The following is a 26,110-nucleotide window of genomic DNA, read 5'->3' on the forward strand; positions in this document are numbered from 1 at the left end:
TTATTAAACTACCTGGTAAAAATATGGTTGCATGCCGGTCTATCTAGGAAGCTTTTCTTATAAACACGGAGGACAGTTTCTCAATAAAAAAATAAGAGTAGGTGTTATGCAGGTCTATCTAGTCTAGGAATCCGTTGGGCCTTCAAGAAGGCCCATAACTACGAAATGGAATGTAGCAGCCCACGGTAACACAATTCTCGGTTTTGCTTCGCTCCGGCAGTCCAGCTTGTACCTCCAATCAAGAACACACCACAGACGAACGGAAGTGGCGGAAGCAGTAACAATTAATCAAAGAAAAACACACACGGAAACAAGAGGAGATCAAGAGACGATCATCGATACACATACATTTTGGCTTTTGAGCTCGCTAGGAAGAAAAAGTGACGTTCACTGCTGCCACGCCGCGAGCAGCTAGCTCTTCCCGGCGCCGGCGGCCTCCGTGGACTTGCCATGGAGCACGCTGGTGGTCTCGGACCCCGAGTTGTGCTTCTGTTCCGACGACCAAGACACCGATGACCCCACTTTCCTGTACTTGCCGTCCACCCACTTCCCCCCGCCGCCACCATGTGCCGACTCCTCGCCATCGGAGTTGGACACCGACACCGCCCGCCAGTTGCTCCACACCCTCAGCATGGTGTACAGCAGCGCCACGCACACCACCGCCGAGACCAGGGCGATGCCCGCAACGATCATGACCACCTCCGTGCCCGACAGCCGCCTAGCAGTAGCAGGCGACCGCGGCCCGCACGGCTGCAGAGGCGCGGCGCAGAGTTCGTTGCCGACGAACGACGCCGCCGGGAAGCCCGATAGACCCGCGGGCACCGCGCCTGAGAGGTGGTTGCCGGATAGGTTCAGGCGATGCAGGCTCGTCAGCTGCAGCAGCGAGGACGGTATCTGCCCATCCAGCCGGTTGGATGACAGGTTCAGCCGCTCCAGCTTCACGAGTCCCCCGAGGGACGCCGGGATCTCGCCGGAGAGCCTGTTCCGGCTCAGGTCAAGTATCACCTGCAGCTCCGAGAGCTGCCCGAGCTCCGGCGGGATTGGTCCCTCCAGCGAGTTCTCCGACAGTCTCAGCTCGTACAGCTTGTCGCATTGGTGCAACGCTGGCGGTATGGCGCCGGTGAGGCTGTTTTTGTTCAGGTTCAGAACGTTCAGAGACGTCAGCCTGCCGATCTCCGGCGGGATGCTTCCGGTGAGGTGGTTGTCACTGAGGGACAGCTTCAGCAGGTCCGAGCAGTTGCCTAGCTCCGGCGGGATGCCTCCAGTCAACGCGTTCCACGAGAGGTCGAGCTCGCCGAGCGACCTGAGGCTGCCGAGCCATGCAGAGACGGTGCCCGTCAGGCTGTTCCCGTCGAGCTTCAGATGGGCGAGCTGAACGCAGTTGGAGAGCTCTGCCGGGATGTCGCTGGAGAGCTTGTTGAGCGACAGGTCAAGCATGCTGAGCCTTGTCAGATTGCCTAGTTCGGCAGGTATCGCGCCGGTGAGCCGGTTGCCGCCAAGCTGGAGCCGGACCATGTTCCTTGATCGGGCGACCACTGCTGGGATGACGCCGGAGAAGCTGTTGTCGGTGAGCGCCAGCACGGCGAGGGAGGTCGAGCCGAGAAGAGGGACGATGCTGTCGGTGAACTGGTTGTGGGAGAAGTTGATCACGGTCAGGTTCTTGAGCTGGAACAGCGACTCCGGCAGGGGGCCCGCGAGGGAGTTGTTGTAGAGAGTTATCACGCTGAGCTCGGCGAGCTGCCCGAACGTCTCGGGCAACGAGCCGGTAAGCCGGTTGTCTGCCAATGCCAGCGCCTGAAGGCTCCTGCACTCACCGAGGCTCGCCGGGATGGGGCCCGACAGGTCATTCTGCCGGAGCTGAAGCACGGTCAGGTTCCTGAGGTTCCCGATCCTTTCGGGAATAGGACCATGGAAGTGGTTGCCGAAGAAGTCCACCTCTTCCAAGCTCGTGCAGTTGGTGAGCTCGTCGGGGATGGTTCCGGACATCTGGTTCTCGTAGAGGAACAAGAGCTTCAGCTTCTGAAGCCTACCGATCTCCGGCGGTATTCCACCGGTGAGGCCATTGTGGAACAGAGACAGGACCTCCAGGTTGCCCAGGCTCCCTATCTGCGACGGCAGGGCGCCGGTGAAGCTGTTGTTGTGCAGAGCAAGGTTGATGAGGCCAGGCAGGCGGTCAATGCCCGGTGGTATCACTCCGGTAAAGCTGTTGTTTGACACATCGATGGACTGGAGAGCAGTGCAGCTGAGCAGCGCCTGAATGCCGCCTTCAAGATTGTTGCCAGCGAGGAACAGGTTCTCCAGCAGGCTTGATGAGTCGCCGGCGCAGAGGTCTTCAGGGATGGCGCCATCAAGGAGATTGCCAGACAGCACAAGGTACTTGAGGTTCTTCAGTTGTGCTGCAGAGATGCTGACCTTTCCAGAAATGTTGTTCACTGACAGGTCCAGAACCTGCAGCTGACCCAGCCGGTTCAGCTCTGCCGGAATGGAGCCGGTGAGGCTGTTACCGAGCAGGTTGAGGTACGTCAAGCTGGAAAGGTTGCCGATCTCCGCCGGAATCCCACCGGAGAACTGGTTGTTTGCTAAATTGAGTGACTGGAGATCACTGAAGCTTCCAACAAACGAAGGAATGTTGCCTTGCAGCATGTTATCAGACACTGACAGAAAGCGCAAGCTTACGCAGCCCGCGATCTGCTCCGGGATGCCACCGGTGAGGGCGTTGTTGTCAAGGGCCAGCTTCTGCAACAGCTTCAGGTTGCCGAGCTCAGCAGGAATGGTGCCATTCAGATGGCAGTAGGCCAGGCCGAGCGTCTCCAGCTCCGAGCAGTTGCCCAGGTGCGGCGGGATCTCGCCGTGCAGCCCGTTGTCGCCGATCCTGAGCACCTTGAGGTTCTTGAGAAGGCCGAGCTCCGGCGGGATGGTGCCGGTGAGGGAGTTGGAGAAGAGGAGCAGCGTCCTCAGGTTCTCCAGCGCGCCAAGCTCTGGCGGGATCGGCCCGGTGAGGGAATTGGAGGACAAGTCAATGGACTCGATGGAGACGAGGCCACTCATCGCCGGCGGTATCACGCCTGACAGGCCGTGCCCGGACAGGTTGAGGCCTGTCACAATGCCCGGTGAGACCTCACCGGGCAGGCACGTAATACCATGCCATGAGCACACGTCGGCCTCCAGTGACCAGCCAGAGAGGACGCCTCCGGGGTCAGTGAGGCCGGACTTCACTTGCAGGAGAACAGCAGGAGCTGTGGCTGGTGTGGCTGAACATACAGGTGCAAGCAGGACGCAAAAGAGTAGGAGGGATAGATCAGCAAGAACACGCAGCGTGAAGCTGATGCTCTGTTTGATAGCCATTGCTATACCTCTGCTAAGATGGTACCATGTGGTTGAGTCAGCTACAAGGAAGTGAGCTTCCTCCGGGGTGCTGCTATGGTGACGAAGGGGATGTCTATATGCTCCACTGCATAGAGTAGTTGCCCAAGCTGTAAAAGATGGGGGCAAAAAAAGAGTTGTCAAACACTACCTGCTCTATGTATCGCAGTCAGAGAATGTGCTGGATTCGTATCACTAAAAATGCATACAAGCCAAATGAGAAGGTGAAAGCAGTTCAGAAGAAGGAAAAAAGAAAACGCAGATACTATGTCAGAATAATGACCGGCATAGGCCTAACAACAGGTAATTTGAACGTTAACCTTGCTGTTTTGACTTGTTGCTCCATCCTCTTCTGTTCGATCTTGTTCTGACGAGGACGACAAAGGCGTTTGAAATTTGTTAACGATGCGCTTTACAGCGCGTACTTGCTCGAAACAGTTCAACTGCTCCCTTGATTTGGTGGCAACAGGACAAGTAGATGGTGCTTCCATGCTTTATTTAATAGTCTTTTTTTTTCTTCTTCTAAGTTTTAGTGACAAAAAATATATATATGTCTAGCATACTCTGGTCATCATCCCAAACCCGAGGTCAAGCTTCTGACTATGAAAACAACTAAATGAAGAAAAGAAATGCACAGCAGCATGCTAGTATAGTTATATGAATCAAAGCGAACCTGCTACAGATAGCTGAAAGTACATATAGTTGGACTTCGCCTATAAAAAGGTACTTTCTTCATTCTTTTTTTTATTTGTTACTGTTTTAGTTCACAAATGAACTAACGTGTGACAAATATTCGAGAACGGATAATTCTAGATCTAGCTCGGCCAAAATAACTAAAGTTTGACTAAGTTTATAAAAAAGTATCGATATTTATATACTAAATATGTGTACAATAAAACATATATTTAATAACGAATTTAACAACACATTTGGCATTGTAAATATTGATATATTTCTCCACCCATTTGGTCAAATTTAAAATGGTTTTAACTCGGTATTGTACTAGAATTGCATCTCCTTTCATGATAAAGAGTAGTATTTAACAAGCAAAGACATAAGTCACCACCTTATATGAACTAAGTATCTGAATAAATAAATTGCTGGAAAAGACCAATCATCAAGCAAGCAAGACCCACAAAAGGGGCTTTTCAATTATCAGGACGAAGGAAAGCCATTTACTTTTTGCAGGGGATCGACAGTGACACAATCGATCGAATCGACAGGGGCACAGGAAACAAAGCTGACTCGTGGTTCATAAAAGAAAACAATGGTCACTGGGGAAGAAAAAAACACACACACACAACGAGCACAAGCATGTACGCGGGGGGGGGGGGGGGGGGGGGGGGGGGGGCGCTCTCACCAGCTAGCACTTGGCTTTGCTTCACTCAAGTGATTCCCATAGACGGGAGGAGTCCATTCAGATAGGGACAAACGCCTGTCTGGTTATCTACTACTAGTAGTGGCCTTCGCAGTTCTCATCATGCACAACCACGCCCTCCTTTCTGGTTCAGCTTTCGGAGTTAAGACGACATAGTGGAGTGCCAGCTTTGCGCACCATTTTTCAGTCAGTTGCTAACTCACTGGTTTGGCTAACCCACACTTGCTAAGGAATAACTACTCCCTCCATTTTTTTATTTGACGTTTTGTAGTACATTTTTTGGGTACTATTTAGCATCAAATATTAAAAGACGGAGGTAGTACGTTGTTACCTTGTCTCTTCACTGTAATGGTTAATTGGAAAGGTGCAATGCAAGCAACACAGGAATAGGTTGTGGAGAAGCAAATATGTCCACCGGCGGTCTTCAAACTTGGTTCGGTTGTGTTATTCTGGTCCTTAAACTCATGAAATCGACGCTCATATATTCAAACTTGTTTATATGCGTCATCTCGGTCCTTAAACTCATAAATCACATATTTTGGTCACCAAACTTGTTTGTTCATATTATTCCAGTCCCTAAACATGCAAATCGTCCATTTAGGTCTTCAAGCTTGCTCAACTGTGTCAATCCGGTCCACAAATATTATTTGGGTGTCTTTGCTTGACTTTGGTTGAGAAAACTTTAATTGACTTTGGTTGACTCTCAATCTTAGCTTTCATTCTTAATGAAATTTTGAGCCTCTTTGCTATTGTGTTCTTCCGTCTACTCTCTTGTGGATTTATGAAGAACCTTCGAGTTCTTATTGTTTGGGTGTTGTTGAGGATTGATTTGTGGGGATATAAACTATTTGGATCACTGCGTACGTCCAGTCGGTGTAGTTCTTGGTCGTGATCCGAGTTGATATCGTTTTGAGTTCGGTTGAGAAAACCCCAACAAAACCCTAATTCTGACCGTATTTTCAAATCTGCGATTGATTTACGAATCCGATTGAATTCAAACTTTGTGGAGACCTTGGAAACACATTTTGTCAAGGTACAAGTAAAATTTCATGTCGATCGAAGTCCATTTGGTTCAGTTTTGCATTCAAGAACTGAATTTCGAGCCACTGAAATCGGCACTAGATAGAGACACGGTTTTGAACCGATTCGGACTTTTCGTTGTCTGATTTGCAATCCGTTCGTTTTGCCGGTCCCGTGTGATTCTTAAGAACATTTTATAATCACGAGATCATTAGTTTGCTGATTTGTTTTGGTTTGAGCGCTTTCTTCATGTCAATTAAAGTGAAGTGCTCAATTTCAGTTTTAGCAGCGAAAAATTGATTAGTTTCTCATTCACCCGGTCTCTGGTGTCTTACCGGTCCTTCGTAAGTTCTTCTCTATATACGACGCTAAGAGATTAACATAGGTACTCTCTCTGTTTCTTTTTAGTTGTCGCTGGATAGTGCAAAATTGAACTATCCAGCGACAACTAAAAAGAAACAGAGGGAGTACTAGGATAACATGGCCGAACAAGTTGGAGGACCGCTAGTAGGCTCTACTCTGAAATTAAAATGAAAAGGTGAATCGGTGGTAGCTGAACTAATGGCGGACAGTAAAAGAACTGAACCAGGGCTATATATGATCGAATGACTCCAAACCACAACCTACCCGTCAGTTCGGCTACATGAGGACAATGACTTCCAGCTGGTGCAATGGTTGCATTATTGGTCCACGATTGACTTTTTTTTCTGACGTCCGAACAATTTAGTACCGGTTCCCGAAGCCTGATTGATCTGGGTTTGACTTGCGCCTCCTTCACACTGTGATCATTCTTGCTTGCTTGTCCATTTCTCGCCTGCTCACCCACAAGATTCAGAGTTGGATTGGACACGAGTCAGAGGGCAAGTGTGCAGTGGGTGTGTGTAAAGCGTGCCATGTTCTAAGCTTATCTCCAAACATTAGTACTTAATTCAGTGCTAGAAGCAGCAATATGTCTTAATAAGAGATGTCGAAAGAAGGATAGTCTAAACTAAAATCGTGGCCCAAACATTGTTGGACTAATGAATAGTCCAGTCCATTTAGCATGTGTTAAAATACTAATGTGGAAGTTAAGACTGAGCACCCGCTGCGCTAATAACTTGCTGGCTGTGATAATAATAGCTACTGTAGGAAGCAACATAGGTGGTTCTAGTTTGCAAATCTAAGTATCAGCATTCAGCACGCACGCATGAGCCAAATCCTTTTCCCATGCAGTAGTATAAAGCCACACCCAGCAGTCACCCACACACACACACAAGCCTCGTCTGCCTGCAATCAGCTGCTGAGGCTAAACTTTCCGGTTGGGAGATGTTAGAAAAGCCCATCTCCCTTTCAGCGGGCGGAATGAATTGAGCCTGATGGTGAAACGTTGCGGTCATTGACCCAAAGCATACTAGGTAGTACAAGTAGAAGTAGGCTAGCAGATTACTAGCGACTAGCATCTTGATGGAACGAACGAGAACGAGACAGCACTTGCATTATGACGAATTGACGAGGATGCGCGTGCAGTACTTGTGCGGGCGGCGGGCGCTAGGGGAAAAAGGTAAGGAGATCCACCAACCTGCTGTGGCCGCGGCAGGCGGACGAACGCGACGTCTGGGCATGGATTGTTGAGTTGGAACAGGAGCCGTGTTCGTCAGCTGGGTCGGCCAGTCCATGCACGTTGCATGTCGTCGCTCCCATCTCGCTCCCCTGTCACTCTCTTGCCGAGTCAGTGCATCAGTCGCGGAGGATCCCAAGCCGGCGGTATCAGCTTGCGCGTACGTAGGCGTCAAGCCGTCAACGGGAGTAGGCAGCGCTGCACAGATGTGCAAGTGCAACCGTAGACTTCGTTCGCGTTTCCACGCCAAAGGGCGACCGGCTGTCCTTCTCCTTTGAGCATGGAGAATCTCCCACTCTCTTCATGAGTGGACAAGGGGAGAAGGTATTATCATTTTAATTATGTTGCCCTGTTATTGTTTTTCGCAAGAACTTTAACAGATGACCAACACACCCTTTGTGAAAAAATATTTTTGTATGTTAACTTCTCCCCCTTTATCATGAATTACCATAAAGGATGGTAACATGATTGAAAAGATGGAGCATGTAAACATGGGATGCACTATTGGGATGGAAATGATAGTGAAAGCTCACTTCAAGAGAACAACTATTGTTGAGATCATCTAGACATGGGGAGAACTTCTTGAATGTTCCCTTTGGGGGTACACAAGACCTGGTTGTCGCCTAGAGGGGTAAATAGTCGAATAAAAATGTACACCAAAGCTAGAACTTTTCGTAATCTACTTGTAGCAGTGTACATAGCGGAATCCAGATGAGTAGAGTTGCGTACTGGAATGGAGTCCTTGTCTCAAAAGATCCTGCACTTCACAAACAACTTATACCAAAGATAAGAGTAGAAGTGCAAATAGAAATAGAACAAAGAGATAAAGGGACATGACGATTTTCTCGTGGTTTGTCCAAGCTAGAAAAGCTTCCTACATCCACGTTGGAGTTAGCCAATCTATCTTGGAGTTTATTTCAACTCCTTCCTCCGGTTGTTTAGGCTTATCAACAGTGTGATAAACCGAGACTTCTCTTATCTCGATGATATTGCAGTACAGCAGAACCGTGACTATCACAACTCGATAGCTCGACAGTAGATGAACGCAATGCAAACTCCTTGCTCAAGATCATGCTTGCTAGCTCTATCTCACAGCAGCACTTTGCCTCTCTCTCTTTTGTCTTATACATGCGCCAAACACTTGATCTACGGAGAATTACACAAGCGAGGGATAGAGAATGTGTATGCACTTGTTCTACACTTAATATCTTGTAAAGGTGTACTCCTTACTGTCGTGGGAAACTCCTTTACATAGCCCCAAGCCCCTTGTAGTCGTTGGAAATCAAATCAGGAAAGTGGTATGCACTAGGGGCACCAGACCGGTCCGGTGCGCCACTGGACCAGGTCCCTTAGCCCCGAGTCCGGGATCTTGATTGAAGCTTTCCAAACCGAGGGGTCAGCGTACCGGTCCGGTGAACCACTGGACCGGGCGTCATGTCAGCTAGCCATCGGTAGCTTCTGCGCCGGCGAAGTAGCCGTTTGGTCAAGGTCTGGTGCACCACCGGACCGACACTATTCATGTTCTATTGAATTTTAAAAATAATTCCCGAAGCTGGTCTGTTCATCCATACAGGCGGTCTGGTGCACACGGAACTGGTCTAGTGCACTAGGCTTCCCGAGCCTCCCATTTCCCCACTACTCAGCCACTCTACTGTGCCTTTAGACCCTTACTGTAGATGGTCCAGTGCGCCAGCTAGGCGGTAGTGAGTTTATTTCTTCTCCTTTTAGTCTCCAATCCACTTGCACTTCTTCGAGGACTTCCTTGTGGCTTAGACACACATGATTAGGGTATAATTCAATTGACTAAGTAATGGAAACTTACCTCTTTCTCATCTCCTTCTCCACTTCTTTGTTTCTCCTCAAATAGGGACCAAAATGGCACTTTCTTTACAAACAGGTTAGAGTGCAAACCAAGGTGCCAACAACATAGCAAAAGGTGTATACAACATGTTTGGATGATCAAACCTCTCATACTTAACTTTATACATAAATTCAAGCAAAACTGTTAAACATATTTTTTAGAGAACAATTGAAATTGTAATCGGAGACAGGAAAGCAGAAGGGGCTATTGTAGGTTCACGAGAACCAAAATATGAGGAATTTCATAGTAATTGCATTATTTTTTATGCATTTACTTTTCTGGATCACAGTATGAGTGCAGATTTAAACTTCCTAAGAATTATACAATTCAAATTTTGAAGTTGCAAAATAAATAAAGGGATAGTATTATTCTTGTGCAGCAGAATAGTTTCAAACTCTATATGTGCATCTATCTGTTGTTTACATTTTAGTATTTTACAAGGGAAGGTCAGTTGGTAATTATGTTTGTTTAAATGTCATTTATCCTTAGTGCGAATTTAGAACCTTAGTGTGTTAGCCTGATGAACAGCGAAGTCATTTGCTTACAGCAATTCCAAATTTGATTTATGCAGTCGCTGATAGCTACCAAGTGATGGATATAATCATATACAACGTGATTGGTTGCCGGCGTCTGGAGAGCATGGCTCTCACGGACTTGACCCGTAAAAACGCGCGTCACTCAGTTCTCCACGGATGCATGCAGGTGGTGTAAAAAATACTTATGTTGTTTCTGTGCGTGCAGGACGAGAACATACAAGTATCAAATCATACATCAGAGTGCAGTTAACGCATGCGAGCGACTTGGACACGGGTGGCCTAGTAACCAATCACGCGGATAGTGTCTGAAGGGGGGGCAACTGTCTATTGATCGAGAATATTTCAGTGCTCACGAATGTAAAGGAAGGTGCGGGACCATGGGGGAGTCGAGACAGGAAATAACAGCGACTTTTTTCTTCTTCTTTTGTTCAGTGTGGTGTCATATCATTTTGTTGCTTCATAGAAAGACATACAATGCTGTAAAGTAAATAAATAGTTACTATATTCGTTTCATTTATTGCCTAGGATAGCACGTCGATTAACACACATGACTGAGCACTGTAACAGCGGTCCACCGAGAGAAAAAAAAACTGTCGGCAAAATTATGGAGAAACGTTTTCTACTTTTCTCATACTACTGTTCATATTCATTTCACTGTTCATATCCATAGATCGCATGTTCAGAATTCTGTTACGCCAGAAAGATGGTCGGGACCTTTTCCTTGACCTTGATGATCTCAGGAGAGGTCGTTTAGCCAATTTAATGCTTTGGCAGAGGTAATCAAATTTGGCTGTTCATTAAAAAATCATTAGGCTAACACACTAGGTTCTAAATTCGCTGTTCATTACGGAAGGGGAATGGTGGTCCGAAACAATTTCTAGTAAGATTGATTCTATAATTTATATAAGTTTCGGTCAGCTGTAACGATTTCTAGTCTATTTTTGAACAAACGAATAAGTCTTTAACACGTGTCCAGTCATATTCGCCCGGCGTTGCAATTCCACCAGCCTGCTACTGATGTTTTGTTTCTCGCATAGCCCATATGTGATCCCTGGTCGGCTGGTCCCACCATATCGTGTCGACAAGCAATTTTCTTTTTCTTCTTCTTCTTTCGACACGGTTTTCTGAATGGATGTTGCGCGAGACTTGTGGATCCTGTGGTACGTACCAATACCATACAATAGAAGAAAAAGAATGATGGCGAATGAGAACGCGGCACGCATGCCGGTTGTTACCTGTTAGCCAATAGCCAGGAGACTCTTTTTTTTTTTTTTTGAGGGCTGCTGCTCTGAACCTTGGGAATTGCAGAACTTTACGAGCACGGGCAGGCCGTCAAAGCTGCAATGTACTACTAGTACTGCCACTGGTACCAGTACTGACGATCTACGCAGAAAAGCCTTTTCAACTTTTTTTTTTGTCTAGTGGTATTTCTGACATGGAAGTGAAAGAACCTGGGCGTGGAGGATCTGCCCCAGTTCTTTACCGGCGTGATTCGCAAGCATCGTCTCAACTGACGGAGGAAGGAAACAACGATAGGTAATGTAGACATGTACAATGTTTCATCGAGAGTAGACAGTAGGTAATGTAGGCATGGGCTAGACTCTCACACACACATATCCCACAGGCCACGTCGCCACACTGGATCGGAGCACTCGGCATGGGCGCTAACCATTGCTCCGACAAAGACATCTAGAAAGGTAGTACGTAGCTCAGCACTGCATCATATCATATGCAATGCAATGCAATGCATGCACTGCCATGGCAGCTGTTCCGCGGGCCTCTCTGCCTTCAGCAGCGACGCATCACTGTCCCCGCTGTCTTGTGGCCCATCAGCATCTGTCTGTGTAAGATGAGATGAGAGCAGCCAAAAGAGCGCGGGATGCGCTGCAGCAGTGGTGGCAATGGGATCGTGGTCAACACTGGACGAAGACTAGAGAGCGCCACGGGCTAGCCGCGGCTGCCTGCCTCATGCAGTCATGCTGGCTGCTTGCTTTGCTTGCAATGGTCCTAGCTCTCTCTCTCTCTCTCTCCGTTTCCCTTTTTGCAGTTGCAGCGAAGATTGTCGAATCAGGATTTCGAGGGGCTGTGATATACTTAGCTCCTCACAAGGCGCTAATGATTGCGGCCTTGAACGTTTCCCTCAAACACAAGAAGAGTCTAGCTCCCAAGTCAATAACTGATAGGACGCCCTCTAATATGATCAGAGAACATAAGAGAGCCCTCGAGTCTGACAGAAAAACTCAAGAGCACAAGCAAAATCAAACTTCGGACAACAAAACTATCGCTCCCATCCTCAACCAAACCGAAAAGCAAGAGCGCGCGCACACATGACACCTAAAACCGATCGGCGGTTGGTGGTTTATAAAAAGTTTTCTGGATAACTTATAAAGCTACCGAAATAAACGGATCACAAAAACAGACAAAATCACCTCCAAAAGGTGTCAAGAACACGCGAAAGTTGGTCTGGACCATGTCAAGGGTCAGCCTGACCGATTTTCAAGAGCCCTATAGGTGTACATTCGGGCCGCCCAGTCCGGTCCGGTTCAAGCTCGAAAAGGCCTGTATTATTTGAATTTCAGGCCCGGTTTGGCCCGTTTGAATTTTGGGCTGTGCCGGGCCGGCCCACGGGCCTAGCCCTCGGCCCACGACCCGGCCCGTAATTGCTTAAACGTGTCGGGCTTATTTCGGGCGGCCCGAAATTAATAAAGCCTGAAATTCACATTAGGGCCCGAAATTCAATTTTTGGCCCGAAATTCAATTTTTGGTCCGAAATTCACATCAGAGCCCGAAATTCAAAACAAAATAAAACAAGTAAAAGATAAGACAAATAAATTTGACCAAAAACAAACTTAATATTTGTATTAAGTTACTAGAGCTATGCAATGACTACCTCGTTTACAAATCATTTTGTTAGAAAGAAAAAGAGTATAATCAGCTCTATATAAAGTTCGTAAGTTCAGTTCGTTATCTAATGGTCATAACAAAAAAAAAATTACATCACATACTCTAATTCAAAGCTACAAAAAACATCTAACTAACATTATCTCTAACTTTGTGTTCTTTATCAAGTACATGAAAGTGTGGAATGAAGTGTGATTTTAATAAATATATGGGCCTTTTCGTGCCTCTATATGGGCCATTTCGTGTCTGTCTTAAACGGGCCATGCTCGTGCCCGCCCATGGGCCGCGACCTTGGCCCAAACCAGGCCCGATATATTGGGTCGTGCCGTGCCTGGGTCGCAACCCAGCGAAAATTCGGTTCGGGACGAATAGAACAGACTATGTCGAGCCAAGAGCATTTTCATTACTATGGAAAATGATGGATAGGCAAATCCACAATCGATCATGTCCTTCAAGTCGCACGTTGCTTTCTACCACATCGTTTTAAACGAAGTTTTACCATAACATTCCTCTAATTTCATTGCAAAATAGTATCGAGAATTGATCCAATATGGATGGAATCATGAATAGTCATTGCTTTTGTATACTAATTCAAACCTGCTATCTAAGGAGAAAATTGGATAAAAGAAATAAGTATTTATCGGGGAACACTCTGCAAAGATACAATTTATTTAAACCCATATTCTATCATATGAATGAAACATGCTTTTTTCCGTGCTTTGGGCCGGCCCATCAGGCCCGACCCAAATGTACACCTATAAAGACCCCTCACAAACTCGACCTAGCTTGTATACCCAACCCGGCATGGAGGCCGGGATGCTAGCTAGGTCCGTTTAACCTGTTTTTGGCAGACTCAGCAACCTAAAACCAAACTTCCCAAAGGTGAAACTCAGTCAAACGAAGTGTGCTTGGGATCAAACTTTGTTGAGATGTTTCTAAGTATGTTTAGTAACTATTCCCAAAAGAACAACTCAAAAATACCAAGAGAAGAAAAAAACTCTCTTCAAGACGGGGGTTGTCTCAACTTTTCTCAAAATTCACCAAACTTGAGTTCATGATGAATCTGGTAAAATCAACTTGTAGGAACGAGAGTCACCTAGACAAAGGTGAATAGGTGAAACCTGAAATTTAACACTTACTACAAGAACTTTGATCCCCGTTAGGTGTTAGAACAAGAAGTAATACAATCGGAGTAGGGAGACGAGTTCCTCTTGTGCACGCATGTTGCTCTTCGTACATAATTACACAAATGCCCCAATTTCTTCATGCGAGATCTATACAATCGCTAGAGGGTATTTCCATATTTTCGCAAACAAGACGAGTCGTGTACGTCTTCTGATGTTCCCTTCATCTTTTCGCAATCCGAAGGTGAGGCCCCTTCAGCGGTAGGGCTTCGTCCTACATCGAGCGTCATTTTCAATCACCCGAAACAAGCATCCGAGGTCTTCAAAAACCACCAGCATATTAGACTTTGGGTTTTGCTTTAGATTCAATCTATCAAGTTTAGTATCGTTGATAATCAGTTTGTTGAACCCCACCTTTGTAACGGATTTAGTTGATTGGAACTTTCCTGTTCTTGCTTATGCTCTTAATTGCTCTTGCAAGGATAAGCCTTCTTCACAAGGTGATCTATGTGGCATGTGTGATAACTAATAGAGTCGCGGTGTAGTGATTTTGAGGAGCCATTCACTCAGAGCCTTGAATCTCATCAATGTTAAGATCTCAACCATAATTGACTTACCTTTTGGAAGATTGGGCCTAATCTATCTATCACAAGTGATAGGATGCCCTCTTGTATGACCAAATAACACAACTAAACATTTGAACCAGAAACTCAAGAGAATAATCGAATCACTCTAAACCCTAAAAATATCGTTATCAACCCCGTTTGAACAAAAGCAAGAGCACATGCACAAGACACCCAAACCAACTAGCGATTTGATGACTTAGAAAAGTTTCTAAGCAACTTAGAAGCTACAAGGACATATGAATAAGAAAATAGGCTCTAGAACTAAAAATCACCTTCAAAAGGCTAAAAATATAGGAAAGTCGACCTAGCTGGGGTCAAGAGTTGGTTAGGCTAGTATTGGAATGCATGGGAATGTAAACCCAGCCTAGTCATGATGCATACCCATCCTAGACTAGAGGTCAAACTAGTGAGGATGCTAGGTCGGTCCTACATACTTTGGTAGGCTGAATAGTGTGAAACCCATTTCTCAAAAGGTGAAATCCATTCAAATGAAGTCAAATTGAGCTCAAATTTTGTGAATATGTTTCTAAATATGTATATAAACTATCCCCAAAAGGTAAACTCGTAAGCTTAAGGAAACTTCACAGCTAAAAAAACTCTCTTCAAGATTATGCTTTTCCCAACTTTCCTAAAAAATCTCCAAACTTGAGCTTGTGAGGAATCTAGTCAAATGGAATTGTAGGAATGTTTCATATGTGCCATAGCTCATTCCAACCCCTAAATCAATCCCAAGGTCCCTATAAAACTTAGTTACCAAAAAACCCAAATAAAGGGTGTTCAGGCAAGAGAAAACCAAAGAGATTTAAGAACTCAAATCAAGAACTTAGATCTTGAATCCACAAGGACAAGAGGAGGCAAGGGCCTCCATTTCCACCAAAATCATAGGATATAAGATTCAATTACACAAATGAAAGGTTATGTAGTGGCTAAATCATTTGTGGATCTTCTATAACAATATAGAGGAAGGTAAAACCTAATAGAGAGATAAACCATGATAAATAAGGAGCTAAGGTCAGTTGAATCAACCTCTCTTTTATTTATAGTGCTATTACATATTCTCAACTTGCCCTAAGATAATTGGATCCAAACCACTTAACCCTAATGATGTTATGGTGCAACTCAAGATATGTAGATTTAATGGTCATGGGATCTTCATGACTTTCCCATCAATGCAACCTTCACGATGATGTCAGGTGACACCTCTGGTTCTTGTTAGAACCCCATGCATGTTTTGAGGTCTAAACCCGAGAAACCGTCCACCCAATGCTTTTGAGGCCCAAACCACCAAACCACTCTAGATTAGCGTATCGTTTATGCTCCCTTTGTGATCTTGATACATGTCACCTCTGATCCTCAACCGCTCAATCATCAAGTCCTCTAGTGCCTCTGCTTGACATGATCTATCGATGTCTTTACTTGGTGAACATGGATTACTCCTCTATATACACTTGCATTTGTTAATGACCATAAGTGTCAACCATCCATGGACAATCCTTTGATTTCTTCAGACTCTCGGCCTAAATCTCAATTTTCATCTTTCACTGCTCCTAGTATATTAGCATGAACCCACTTGACCTTGATTTTCACTGTCTATTGGCCACCTGCTAAAGTCCCTATGAGAAACCATAATAGGGAAAATGGGTATGCAAATGAATCCTTCTCTCCTTATCCTTGAGGTTTCAAAGATAAGGGAAGAAGGGAAAAGAGTGACGAAGAGAGCAACACACAAGAGTCGCAAGTATGGAAGCACGACAATGATCCATCGACTTTTTACTTCTCCTTCCTTTTATTCCCTTTTGAGTATGTGCACATTTACACGGTAAATTACACCATAGTAAATACGAATACCTTTGAAGGTTTTTAGGACAATGGAAGGCATGAAACAAATTTGTGCTTTGTAGGCAGAGCACTCCAAAAGTAAAGTTGATCTACCGATGCGAGAAAATGCAGATCCTCGTGGCAGTGGTACTATTCATCTATTTATAGGGGCACGTCGACGTGCATCTTCATGCATAATTACACAAATGCCCCAGTTTCTTTATGCAAGATCTATACAATCCCTAGAAGGTATCTCCATATTTTCGCAAACAAGACGAGTCGTGTACGTCTTCTCCTTTTCCCTTCGTCTTTTCACAATCCGAAGGTGAGGCCCCTTCAGTGGTAGGGCTTCGTCCTACCTCGAGCGTCATTTTCAATCACCCGAAACAAGCATCCGAGGTCTTCAGAAACCGCTTCCTGAAACAAACTTAAAACAACAAGTCTTATTATTCGAAGACATTCGGCAAAGCCTTCTCCCTGACACGATCGATGACCGCCTATGTTCTCCACGTCTGCGCACCACAGGCTAGGAGACATGTTGCATAACGTCGTACCCATGCTATGGTTGGTCTTTAAACCTAACTAAATCCGATCGTCTTGTTGATAATTACTTATCACACTCGACCACCATAGACAAATATCAACCGTGTGTTTGTAAAAATCAAGAAGAAAGAAGAAAAAATGATGCAGTGCTGTTAAATATGGAATGGACACACTGGCATGGGTTGGCTGCTAACATGCTTACTGTATGCACAGCGCCTAGCAGTGGTAGTAGTGCATAGTGCCAAACCCAACCAATGTTAAACTAACAGAACGCAGGGAGTCTGTGCAGAGGACGCTGCCGGGTACCGGCCATCGTGTTTTGCTTCCAATCCACAGAAGCAGGGGGTGCAAAAAAAAATGGAGTCATGTCGCCTGACTGCTGGTCAGGAAACGAACAAACGAAAAACTACAGAAGGATGCACGTCCGTCCAGCGAGCTCAGTCAGCTCACCCCTTTTCTACCGCAGCCGTGAACGAGCTGTCAGCCAGCCAGGTAAAAAAAGCAGTGTCTGCCTGCCGTGGTGGAGTTCTGTGAGACGAAGACGACGATCCATGGCTATGCGGCGGCGCACTGTTTCTCGGTCAAAACTTCAGTGCACGATGCAAAGCATTGGCCATTGGGTCGAGGGAGGGGGGATGGGAGGTTCAGGGCGAGCAGAGGAGAGAGCTTGGAGTTGGAGCTTGCTGCTAAATGCTGGCGCCGTGCATGGAGGGCCGTGCAGCAGCAATCTTGAAATCGAAAGGCTGCACTTCGGCCGGTGCTCCACTGACGGTCTGACGCCCACCAAAAAGGACACGAACAGCAAGCACATAGGAAAAGAAAATGATGGGTGGGGGCAGATCTTGAAAAGAATTGATGGAAGCATGGCAGAAAGAGTTCTGCGCTTTCGGGGTGCGTATTTCGAGAGCTGGCGGGAAGATCGAAGCCACGAGAGCTTACTAGAGCTCGTAGCGTAGCTTCCCCTTTCACTAACCACCAGACAGTGGCGGACGCAGGACGAAAATTCAGGGGGGCCAAAAAGACCACATGAGAGACATGATTTTCTAGTTCGCCATATCCGTCGACCTCATGGGACAAGTCATATCGTTGCGACGAGCGAGATCTAGCTTGTCGAGCGGATTGACGTCATGTAAAAACAAAACAAGGGACGGAGGCGGCAGAAAGGGGTGAAGTCGGGTGGCGTCGCATCGGGAATGGGTCGGCGGCGGAAACAGGACAGCGAGCAGACTGATTTAGGTGGTGTCGAAAAGATTAGAGTTAGACAGGTAGATGCAAGGACTGGACCGAGAGGATTAGACGAGCAGGCTCATAACATGGTTGTTTTATGTCATGTTCTAAACCTTTATAGCTAACTGTTAACTGGTTTTAGCTGGGTTGTGGCATCTAACAACTAATACTTATTCGAGGAATATAACTAACAATTAGTTGATCCATTCTAAACCTCTTGACTAATTTTAGCAACTAGCTATTAGTTTTAGAGATTTAGAACAAGACTCTATACTATCTAAAACTTTGATTTTTATTCTACATTTAATACTAAATAATTATTAGACATAAAAGAGTGTACAAAATTGAGGGGGGCCATGGCCTACTTTGCCCCCCTATGGATCCGCCTCTGCCACCAGACACACAGGCAGGAAGAAGCCGACTGAGGCTGGCCGGTCGTGCTTTGTTGTTCTTCTTTTCTCCGATTCTTTTTTTTTTGCTGACGGCTTTGGCAGTAGCGCGCGCACACACTTATACTGCCACTAGTTAGAGGCCCGTGCGTTGCAACGGTATATATCTGACATGATTTAAATTTGGAGATAATAATTTGTAAAAATCTATCGGCGATGTGCTATAGTCTTCCCGCCTGTTGCCTCGGACACCTCCTTGTCGCCAACATTCCCCTGGGCTTGAGAACCAGCATGTCCCCAGGCTGGTGCATCTGGAAAACGCACCTTCAAGGCTGCTTCGTCCTCCCATGTCGCTAGCTCCTTGGACATGTCTGACCATAGCACTTGAACTTGGGCGATGAAATCTCATCCTCGCTCAATCATACACCGCTGCAAAATCTGTAATGGAATCTGCACAGGCACCTCCTCCTGAGGCAAATGTGAAGAAAGAGACACATTACGGCCAACAGAACACTTCAGCTGCGAAACATGAATTACAGGATGAATGACACTGGCGGGAGGAAGCTGAAGACGATAAGCCACTGCACCAATACGCTCCACAATCTGATAGGGCCCAAAAAACTTGAAATACAATTTGTTGTTGGATCGAGTTGCAACGAATGACTGAATGTAAGGTTGAAGTTTAAGATAAACCCAATCCCCAACAGCAAATGTCCTCTCTGAACGATGTTTATCTGCTTGCCTCTTCATGCGATCTTGTGCATGAGTCAGATGAAGTTTAACCACTCTGGTCATCAGCTCCCGATCGCGCACCTAGTCTGCCACCTCTAAATTTGGAGTCGCATGTTCAAGGACAATTCCAAAACGGTGAGGAGCAAAACCATATAACACCTCAAAAGGCGAATGACCCAAAGACTCCTAAAAACTGGTGTTGTACCAATATTCAGCAACAGACAGCAATGCGACCACTTAGCTGGACAAGTATGCACAAAACATCTGAGAAATGTCTCCAAACATTGGTTTAACCTTTCGGTCTGTCCATCTCACTGCGGATGATATGCTGAAGACATAGACAACTGAGTATCGGTCAGATGAAACAGTTGCTGCCAGAACGAACTTGTGAAAATTCTATCTCTGTCAGATATTATATTGACAGGTAACCCATGAAGCTTGTAAACCGAGTCCAAAAAGAGCTTAGCTACTTTAACTGCTGTGAATGGATGTGACAGAGGCAAGAAATGACCATACTTTGAAAACTTGTCAACAACCACTAAAATGCAGTTAAAGCGCATTGACTGGGGTAACCCTTCAATAAAATCTAATGAAATGGTATGCCAAGCTTGAGGTGGAACCTCGAGAGGCTGCAGTAATACTTCATACCGGGCCAATAGAAAAACGTTTCAGTTTCTGATAAGTAGCAGGAACACCAGAATGACCTCCCACAGCCGAGTCATGTAAAGCCTTCAGCACTCGCTGTTGCATAGAGAGATTCCCAGCCAACCATACCCTACCCTTGTGGCGAATCACCCCTGGATGCATCGAGAAAGGACCCAAAACCTCCTTTTGCAGACTCAACTTAGTGAGTAACTCCTGGCTATATGGATCATTAGCATAAGCAGCCACCACTTCCTGCAACCATTCTGGGGTAATCTGAGATATAGCAGTACACTGAATCGTGTCCCTTGGTTGCCTAGAGAGAGCATCTGCAGCCCCATTCTCAATCCCCTTCTTGTACACAATTTTATACTGCAGTCCAGCCAGTTTAGTGTACATCTTTTGTTGCCATACAGTCATCTGTAAAATGACAAAGATAATAAAGTCACATTTTTCCAACGGAGACCATAATTAATTTATTTCCATAATGTATGACTGTCATCTATGAAAACAAAGAGTGAGTTACATTCTTAGATCGGATACCATGGTAAAAAAACAAAGATAATAGACTCACATCTTAAATCGGAGACCATAATTAGTTTATTTCCACAATGTATGTTCTCCTCTGCTGATACGAAGTCGAGCTGAGAGAAGAACACTAAAATATTTTCTTGTAAAAAATACACATACACGAGGTTTCATCAAAGTAGCAGGTAACTGAGGTATCACAAGATCCATTTTTGTTAGCGATGAAAATAAAAAATATGGGCAAATTTGACCACAGATTACTACCTTATAGGCGGATATGGGTGTTGTCTATTACCAATATAAGAGTGAAAAGGAAATTTGTTCTATGCCTATGCCTCATACTTTTATTTCTATGTCTGAACACAAGCAACTTATCATGACACGAGCGCTACGATGCCCCATAGTCTCTTCATTAACCTCTAAGCTTGCCTCTGGAACAGCTTGATTTTCTTGGCTCATATCAATTTCCACCACTGCGCCCTGGCATATATCCACAAGCTCTTGGTTAACCTCAGATCCTGGAGTTTCATTAGTTTCCTTTTCTGGGTTAATATGATTTCCCATGGGATTTTCACTGATCTCTGGTCCCAGCTCCTGATGAATCCCCAAGTTGGCCATCTGTCTGGTTTCCATCTCCTTCATGCCACATAATATTGACTGTACTAAAATTTGCATGCATGCAACAACTCTATAATATTGATAATATATAAAGTAAACTTACCATGCTTTCAAAACTTGGAATTGAAGCATTCATAAGTGCACAGTTTGATTTGATATTGCCCACACCTACAGTGTTAACAGAAACAATAAGATATCTGAATAGATCTTGTAACACATATAAAGCGAAGAAGTTTCATACAGACTGCAAAAACACAAATGTAGAAATTGGCAGCATATAATTGATAATGGCAAAATTACAAAACCTAATGTTCAGCTATCTAAGTACCAATTGCAGTTAATTGCATGGTTTATAGAAAAAGAATTCCATAACTTGCAGAAACACATACTACATCTGTTCTCGAATATTTCAGTTTTGAACTAAACCGCTATTCAAACTCATTAGTTCTCAAATATTTCTCAGTTAATTAAGAATGGCACATAGTACCTCCATCATCAAAGTCACTGGACAGTAGCGTTGGTGCAGGGTATTTTGTTTCAGGAAGTAACTCCTTTTTTTATTTGATCACGTTGTGTAATCCACTGTTGTAGTACAGCCTACCAAAAATGCTGGCGCATCCAATCATCGATGTCCAGTTCAAGTACCACAACACCATCAAACCCACATTTTCTATGCGTCGTTGTGTTCTGCTAAACCAAGCGATTCCCGGTCAATTAGTCTGCAGAGAAAACAAAATAATTATTGTACTGTCAATTCCTTCATATGGATTCAGTTGATACCTATTGCCAAACAAAATGAAGTTAGGCATAATAGAGCGTATGCACTTGTAACTCGATCAGGTACACATATACAAATAGCTAAATAGCAAGTTAGGGTTCTTAGTTCCGCAGGGAAGAGAAGGAGCCGACATACCTGGTGCTTGCTGTCGACGGGGCAGGGTCCGACGGATACCTGGGCACCTGACCTAGGGCGGCGTCGGTTGCCTACAATTTTAGCAATATAATGGCTTTCAAAATTAACAGGTCTGCTACATTCAAACAATTCACATTTCAACTAAAGTTGAATAGCATTTATAATCCAAAATAAGTATGTCAGCTCAAGGAGTTTATATGGTCAACATGGATCTCTCTGAAAAACTCAAACACGCATCCTAACATTGGGAGAAAGCGTTTGAAGCACATTGGCGTGCTAGCCTGCTAGGATATGCAACCTAATCACATGAACAAAAGGCATGGAAGGCAATTGTATATTGTAGAGGGCAACTGTAGCCTCTAATGGAGCTGAGGGGGAAGGAGAGGGGGCCGCTGTAGTTAGCCTAAGCTGCTAAGGCCGATCAAGATCCGTTGCCCGTGGAGAAACTGAAGCTCACCTGAAGGGGCCTCTTGGAGTGTATCCATGGTGTTGATGGCGGAGCCCGTAGGAGCTGTGCACCTCGCCGTCGCGAATGGGTGATCACGTGAGGGGCGGCAGGGAATGGGGTTGTGGATGGGTGGGGATGGCGCGGCGAGGGAGCGGGGTTGCGGATGGGTGGGGATGGTGCGATGGTCGCGGCACCGAAGTCGCGGGGAATGGGGTCTTCAGGCGGGGGCAGTCATGGGAGTGGGGTTGCGGATGGCTGCTGGGTGGGGATGGCGCGGCGGTCGCGGCGCTGAAGCCGCGAGGAACGGGGTCGTCGGGCGGGGACACGCGGGGTGGACGGCGCCTGGAATCCGAGGATGGGGCGCGTGGTGGCCTTCCATAGTTGGAGCGGATGCGAGATCTCGGGCACAGGGGAGGAGGAGGAGGCGGCGGCGGCGGAATCAGCGAATGCGGACGCACAGTGAGGGGAGGCAGGGGCGCGGACGCGCGGGTGGAGGCGGGGGCGCCACGGCGTGTGGACGCCCTCGTTGTACCCTTAAGGTATAGTAGAGATTTAGCATTGATTGAGGTTGTTTTGAGGTGGCCTCGTGGTGAAGAAAGGCGAGAGCTGGAGAGCAACGAGACAAGCACGGCGGTGTGCGTGCGCACAGGCACTAGAGTGAGACAGCTCTAGAAGAGAGCAAGCCGCCGCCGCCGCCGCATCATCGTCAGAAGCGGCCACTCCTACCTCTGATCCTGATACAAAATCCAGGCCAGAGGGCAGGAGCCTCCAAAAGAGATCCACTCCCCCGGATGGCTTCTTGCCTCTGCTTCCGCAGACGCCGCCGCCCAATCATTGCCTCCTCTGTCCCCTTCTTCCTCCTCCTCGTCTCCTTCCTCGCCTCGGCCTCGGCCTCTTCCACGACGACGACGAAGCTGCTAGGCAGCGGCAATAATGCCACGCGGCGGGTGACGTTCAGCTCGGAGGAGCTCCGCGGGTTGCGGAGCATCACGGCCCGGCTTGCGCGGCTCAGGGACGCGTCCGTCAAGACGATCCAGGCACGTACGCGTTCGCTCCTTGTCCCTGCGACCTCCAAATGCAGTTAGTAATGAGGTGTTCTTTGCTTGCTGGGACGACCTGGCTGGCCGATTCTGGCTTGCGCTTTCTGCAGAGCCCCGACGGCGACGTCATCGACTGCGTGCCGGCGCACCTGCAGCCGGCGTTCGAGCACCCCAAGCTGAGGAGCCAGAAGCCAGAGGTAGGTAAGGTGGCCCGCCCATGAGCGATGACGACGAGCACGCAGCTCGCCGCTCATCGGTCGATCGATCGGTCTCTTCTTTGTCTCAGCTCTGAAATGCGCCATGCCTCCGCGTATACGCAACGCAGGAGGAGCCCGAAGAGAGGCCGAGGAGCAGCGCTGGCCGCTTCTCCGACGCTGACCTGGACGAGGACGACGACCCGTTGCCGCAGGTGTGGCGGCGCTCCGGCGAGCACTGCCCGGAGGGGACGGTACCGGTGCGGCGAACCACGGAGGACGACGTGCTCAGGGCCACCGCCTCTTCCGCCACCCGGTTCGGGATGAAGGCCCGCGGTGCGGGGCTCGGGTTCGCGCGGCGCGACTCCACCGGCGGCGGCCACGAGGTCAGTGCCAATCGGCGATCACTCAGTCACCGCCGCGGTGACGACGGTCGCCGGTCAACAGTCAACACTCCAATAATTTACCTTTGGCTGTGCAAGCGCAGTGCAAGAAATTTGCTCATCAATGGCACACCGCACACGATGAAAAGTGGAAATGACACCAATAATTGCGTGATTATTGTTGTGTGCTTGCGACTTGCGAGTCCGATCCATCCGGCACAGGTGACAGTCACGGTACAGGGGGCTGCACTCGCAATGGCCAGCACATGCACATGTTGTCGACTCGACTGCATCGTTAAACAATGGGAGAACGTCAGTACGTCACTGAGCAGCTAGACGGCCTCTGTTTGCAGCACGCGGTGGGGTACGTGACCGGCGGGCAGTTCTACGGCGCCAAGGCGAGCCTGAACGTGTGGCCGGCGCAGGTGGCGTCGCCGGCGGAGTTCAGCCTCTCGCAGATCTGGGTCATCTCCGGCGCCTTCGGCAACGACCTCAACACCATCGAGGCCGGCTGGCAGGTCAGCCCTCAGCTGTACGGCGACAACAGCCCCAGGTTCTTCACCTACTGGACAGTAAGAGCAGCTCCCTCGATCATCCCTCGTCACCATTTTTTCCGGCCATCAATCAAGTAAAAAAATGGAAACGCAACGCAGGACGACGCGTACCAGGAGACGGGCTGCTACAACCTCCACTGCTCGGGCTTCGTGCAGACCAGCAGCCGCGTGGCCATCGGCGCCGCCATCTCGCCCGTCTCCTCCTACGCCGGCCGCCAGTTCGACGTCACGCTTCTCATCTGGAAGGACCCGCGCCGGGGCCACTGGTGGCTGCAGCTCGGCTCCGGCGCGCTCGTCGGCTACTGGCCCTCCGCGCTCTTCACGCACCTCGGCTCGCGCGCCGACATGGTGCAGTTCGGGGGCGAGGTCGTCAACGCGCGCCCCGCCGGCGCGCCGCACACGCCCACGCAGATGGGCTCCGGCCGCTTCCCCGCCGAGGGATACGCGCGCGCCGCATACTTCCGAAACGTGCAGCTCGTCGACTGGGACAACAACCTCGTACCGGCCGCCGGGCTCCGCCTGCTCGCCGACCGGCCGGGGTGCTATGACATCGCCGGCGGCAGCGGCGGCGCGTGGGGCACCTACTTCTATTACGGTGGGCCCGGCAGGAATGCACGGTGCCCGTAACTTTACTAGTATATTAGCTAGGAACGGAATCGAATGCATGGGATGGGTGTTGTACTTGTACGTGTGTTTCGTACGTGCGCACTCAAGCACACATTAGCAGAGGCTGATTGCTATATATTACTCCAAATGAGTCTGCTTTCACTTTTTTTAATCTCTCCATGTGAATATGATGCCGTTGTGATCATCTAACAATTTGCTCATTTAATTTAGCATTCTTTTTTCCTGTTTCTTTACTGCAATTATATTGGACGGTTGGGGCTATGAGTTTGGTGCAAATTAGTGTTCAGAATTTTAGCCCAAATTTCACGATTTTCAATACTATTGTGGCATTCGGTAAATAATGTAGACATTGGTGATTTTGTTCAGATTGTTTAAATTTTTCAAATGCTATGTCATAACTTGGGGGCTAATAATCTTTACTAATATACAACAGGACTTTGAACCATGTCTCTAGAAAGAGAACACTCACCTCCAACCACTACAGCTATAGATGACCAGAAAGCCTGCGGCCTGTTAGCCCGGCACGGAGCCCGTTATTTCGGCCCGGTATGACTGGTAACGGGCCTGAGCTTAGCACGACATGGAGCGCGTGCCGTGCTCGGCAGCGACTTTGGCTCGTTGGGCTGACCTAGACACGGGTCGATGATAACCATGCTTCAAAATCGGCCCAGTAAAAATAACGGCACCACCGCTGTAAACCCTAGCACCCTCCTCGTCCTATCGTCCACACCACACACGCATTCATGAATTCAGATGGTGCCTCTCTAGCTCTCCTCTCGCGAACCTTCCGTCGCGCCTCCGTCCTCGGTATTTCCGCCACACCGGAGCTTCACCACTCCACCGCCTCCGTCGACCTGTGGTCCTCTACTCTCCTCCAGTCCTCCAATCCTCCTCCCTCTCGGTACACCCAACTCGGAGTTAGAGACGCTGATGCCGAGTCACCGAGCAGCCGAAGAACTAGTGCTCTGGTGCTCGTTCTCCGGCTCCTCCTTTCCTCCCCCTCTCTACCTCGACCTCAAAGGCGACGGTGCCGATGAACTAGTGCTCT

At 47.5% G+C, this 26,110-nt stretch overlaps 2 protein-coding genes and 1 long non-coding RNA gene across 4 annotated transcripts; 1 reads left to right on the forward strand and 2 right to left on the reverse strand.

The window, feature by feature from the left end:
* Window positions 1-186: 186 nt before the first annotated feature.
* On the reverse strand, window positions 187-3,853 carry LOC103630101 (LRR receptor-like serine/threonine-protein kinase GSO1). Its single transcript, XM_020539500.1, has one exon. It carries the CDS (start codon window positions 3,343-3,345, stop codon window positions 412-414), a length of 2,934 nt encoding a protein of 977 aa, XP_020395089.1. The 5' UTR covers window positions 3,346-3,853; the 3' UTR covers window positions 187-411.
* Window positions 3,854-18,409: 14,556 nt separating this feature from the next.
* Window positions 18,410-21,888, reverse strand: LOC103630102 (uncharacterized). Its single transcript, XR_002262851.2, has 5 exons — window positions 21,817-21,888; window positions 21,391-21,622; window positions 21,007-21,071; window positions 20,332-20,921; window positions 18,410-20,177 (listed from the first exon to the last, which is right to left on the reverse strand). It is a non-coding gene; the product is annotated as an uncharacterized lncRNA (long non-coding RNA).
* A 982-nt stretch (window positions 21,889-22,870) lies between these two features.
* Window positions 22,871-25,294, forward strand: LOC100194165 (uncharacterized). Of its 2 annotated transcripts, none has more exons than NM_001254823.2 (5): window positions 22,871-23,301; window positions 23,415-23,501; window positions 23,630-23,884; window positions 24,235-24,453; window positions 24,535-25,262. In NM_001254823.2, exons 1-5 carry the CDS (start codon window positions 23,056-23,058, stop codon window positions 25,060-25,062), a joined length of 1,335 nt encoding a protein of 444 aa, NP_001241752.2. In that variant the 5' UTR covers window positions 22,871-23,055; the 3' UTR covers window positions 25,063-25,262. The 2 variants fall into 2 exon arrangements, 1 of the variants encoding a protein (NP_001241752.2); NR_158156.1 differs by having other exon boundaries at window positions 22,900-23,301; window positions 23,415-23,505; window positions 24,535-25,294.
* The last annotated feature ends 816 nt before the right edge of the window (window positions 25,295-26,110 follow it).

Source organism: Zea mays, chromosome 6 (assembly GCF_902167145.1).
Source record: "Zea mays cultivar B73 chromosome 6, Zm-B73-REFERENCE-NAM-5.0, whole genome shotgun sequence".
NCBI classification, from domain to species: Eukaryota; Viridiplantae; Streptophyta; class Magnoliopsida; order Poales; family Poaceae; genus Zea; species Zea mays.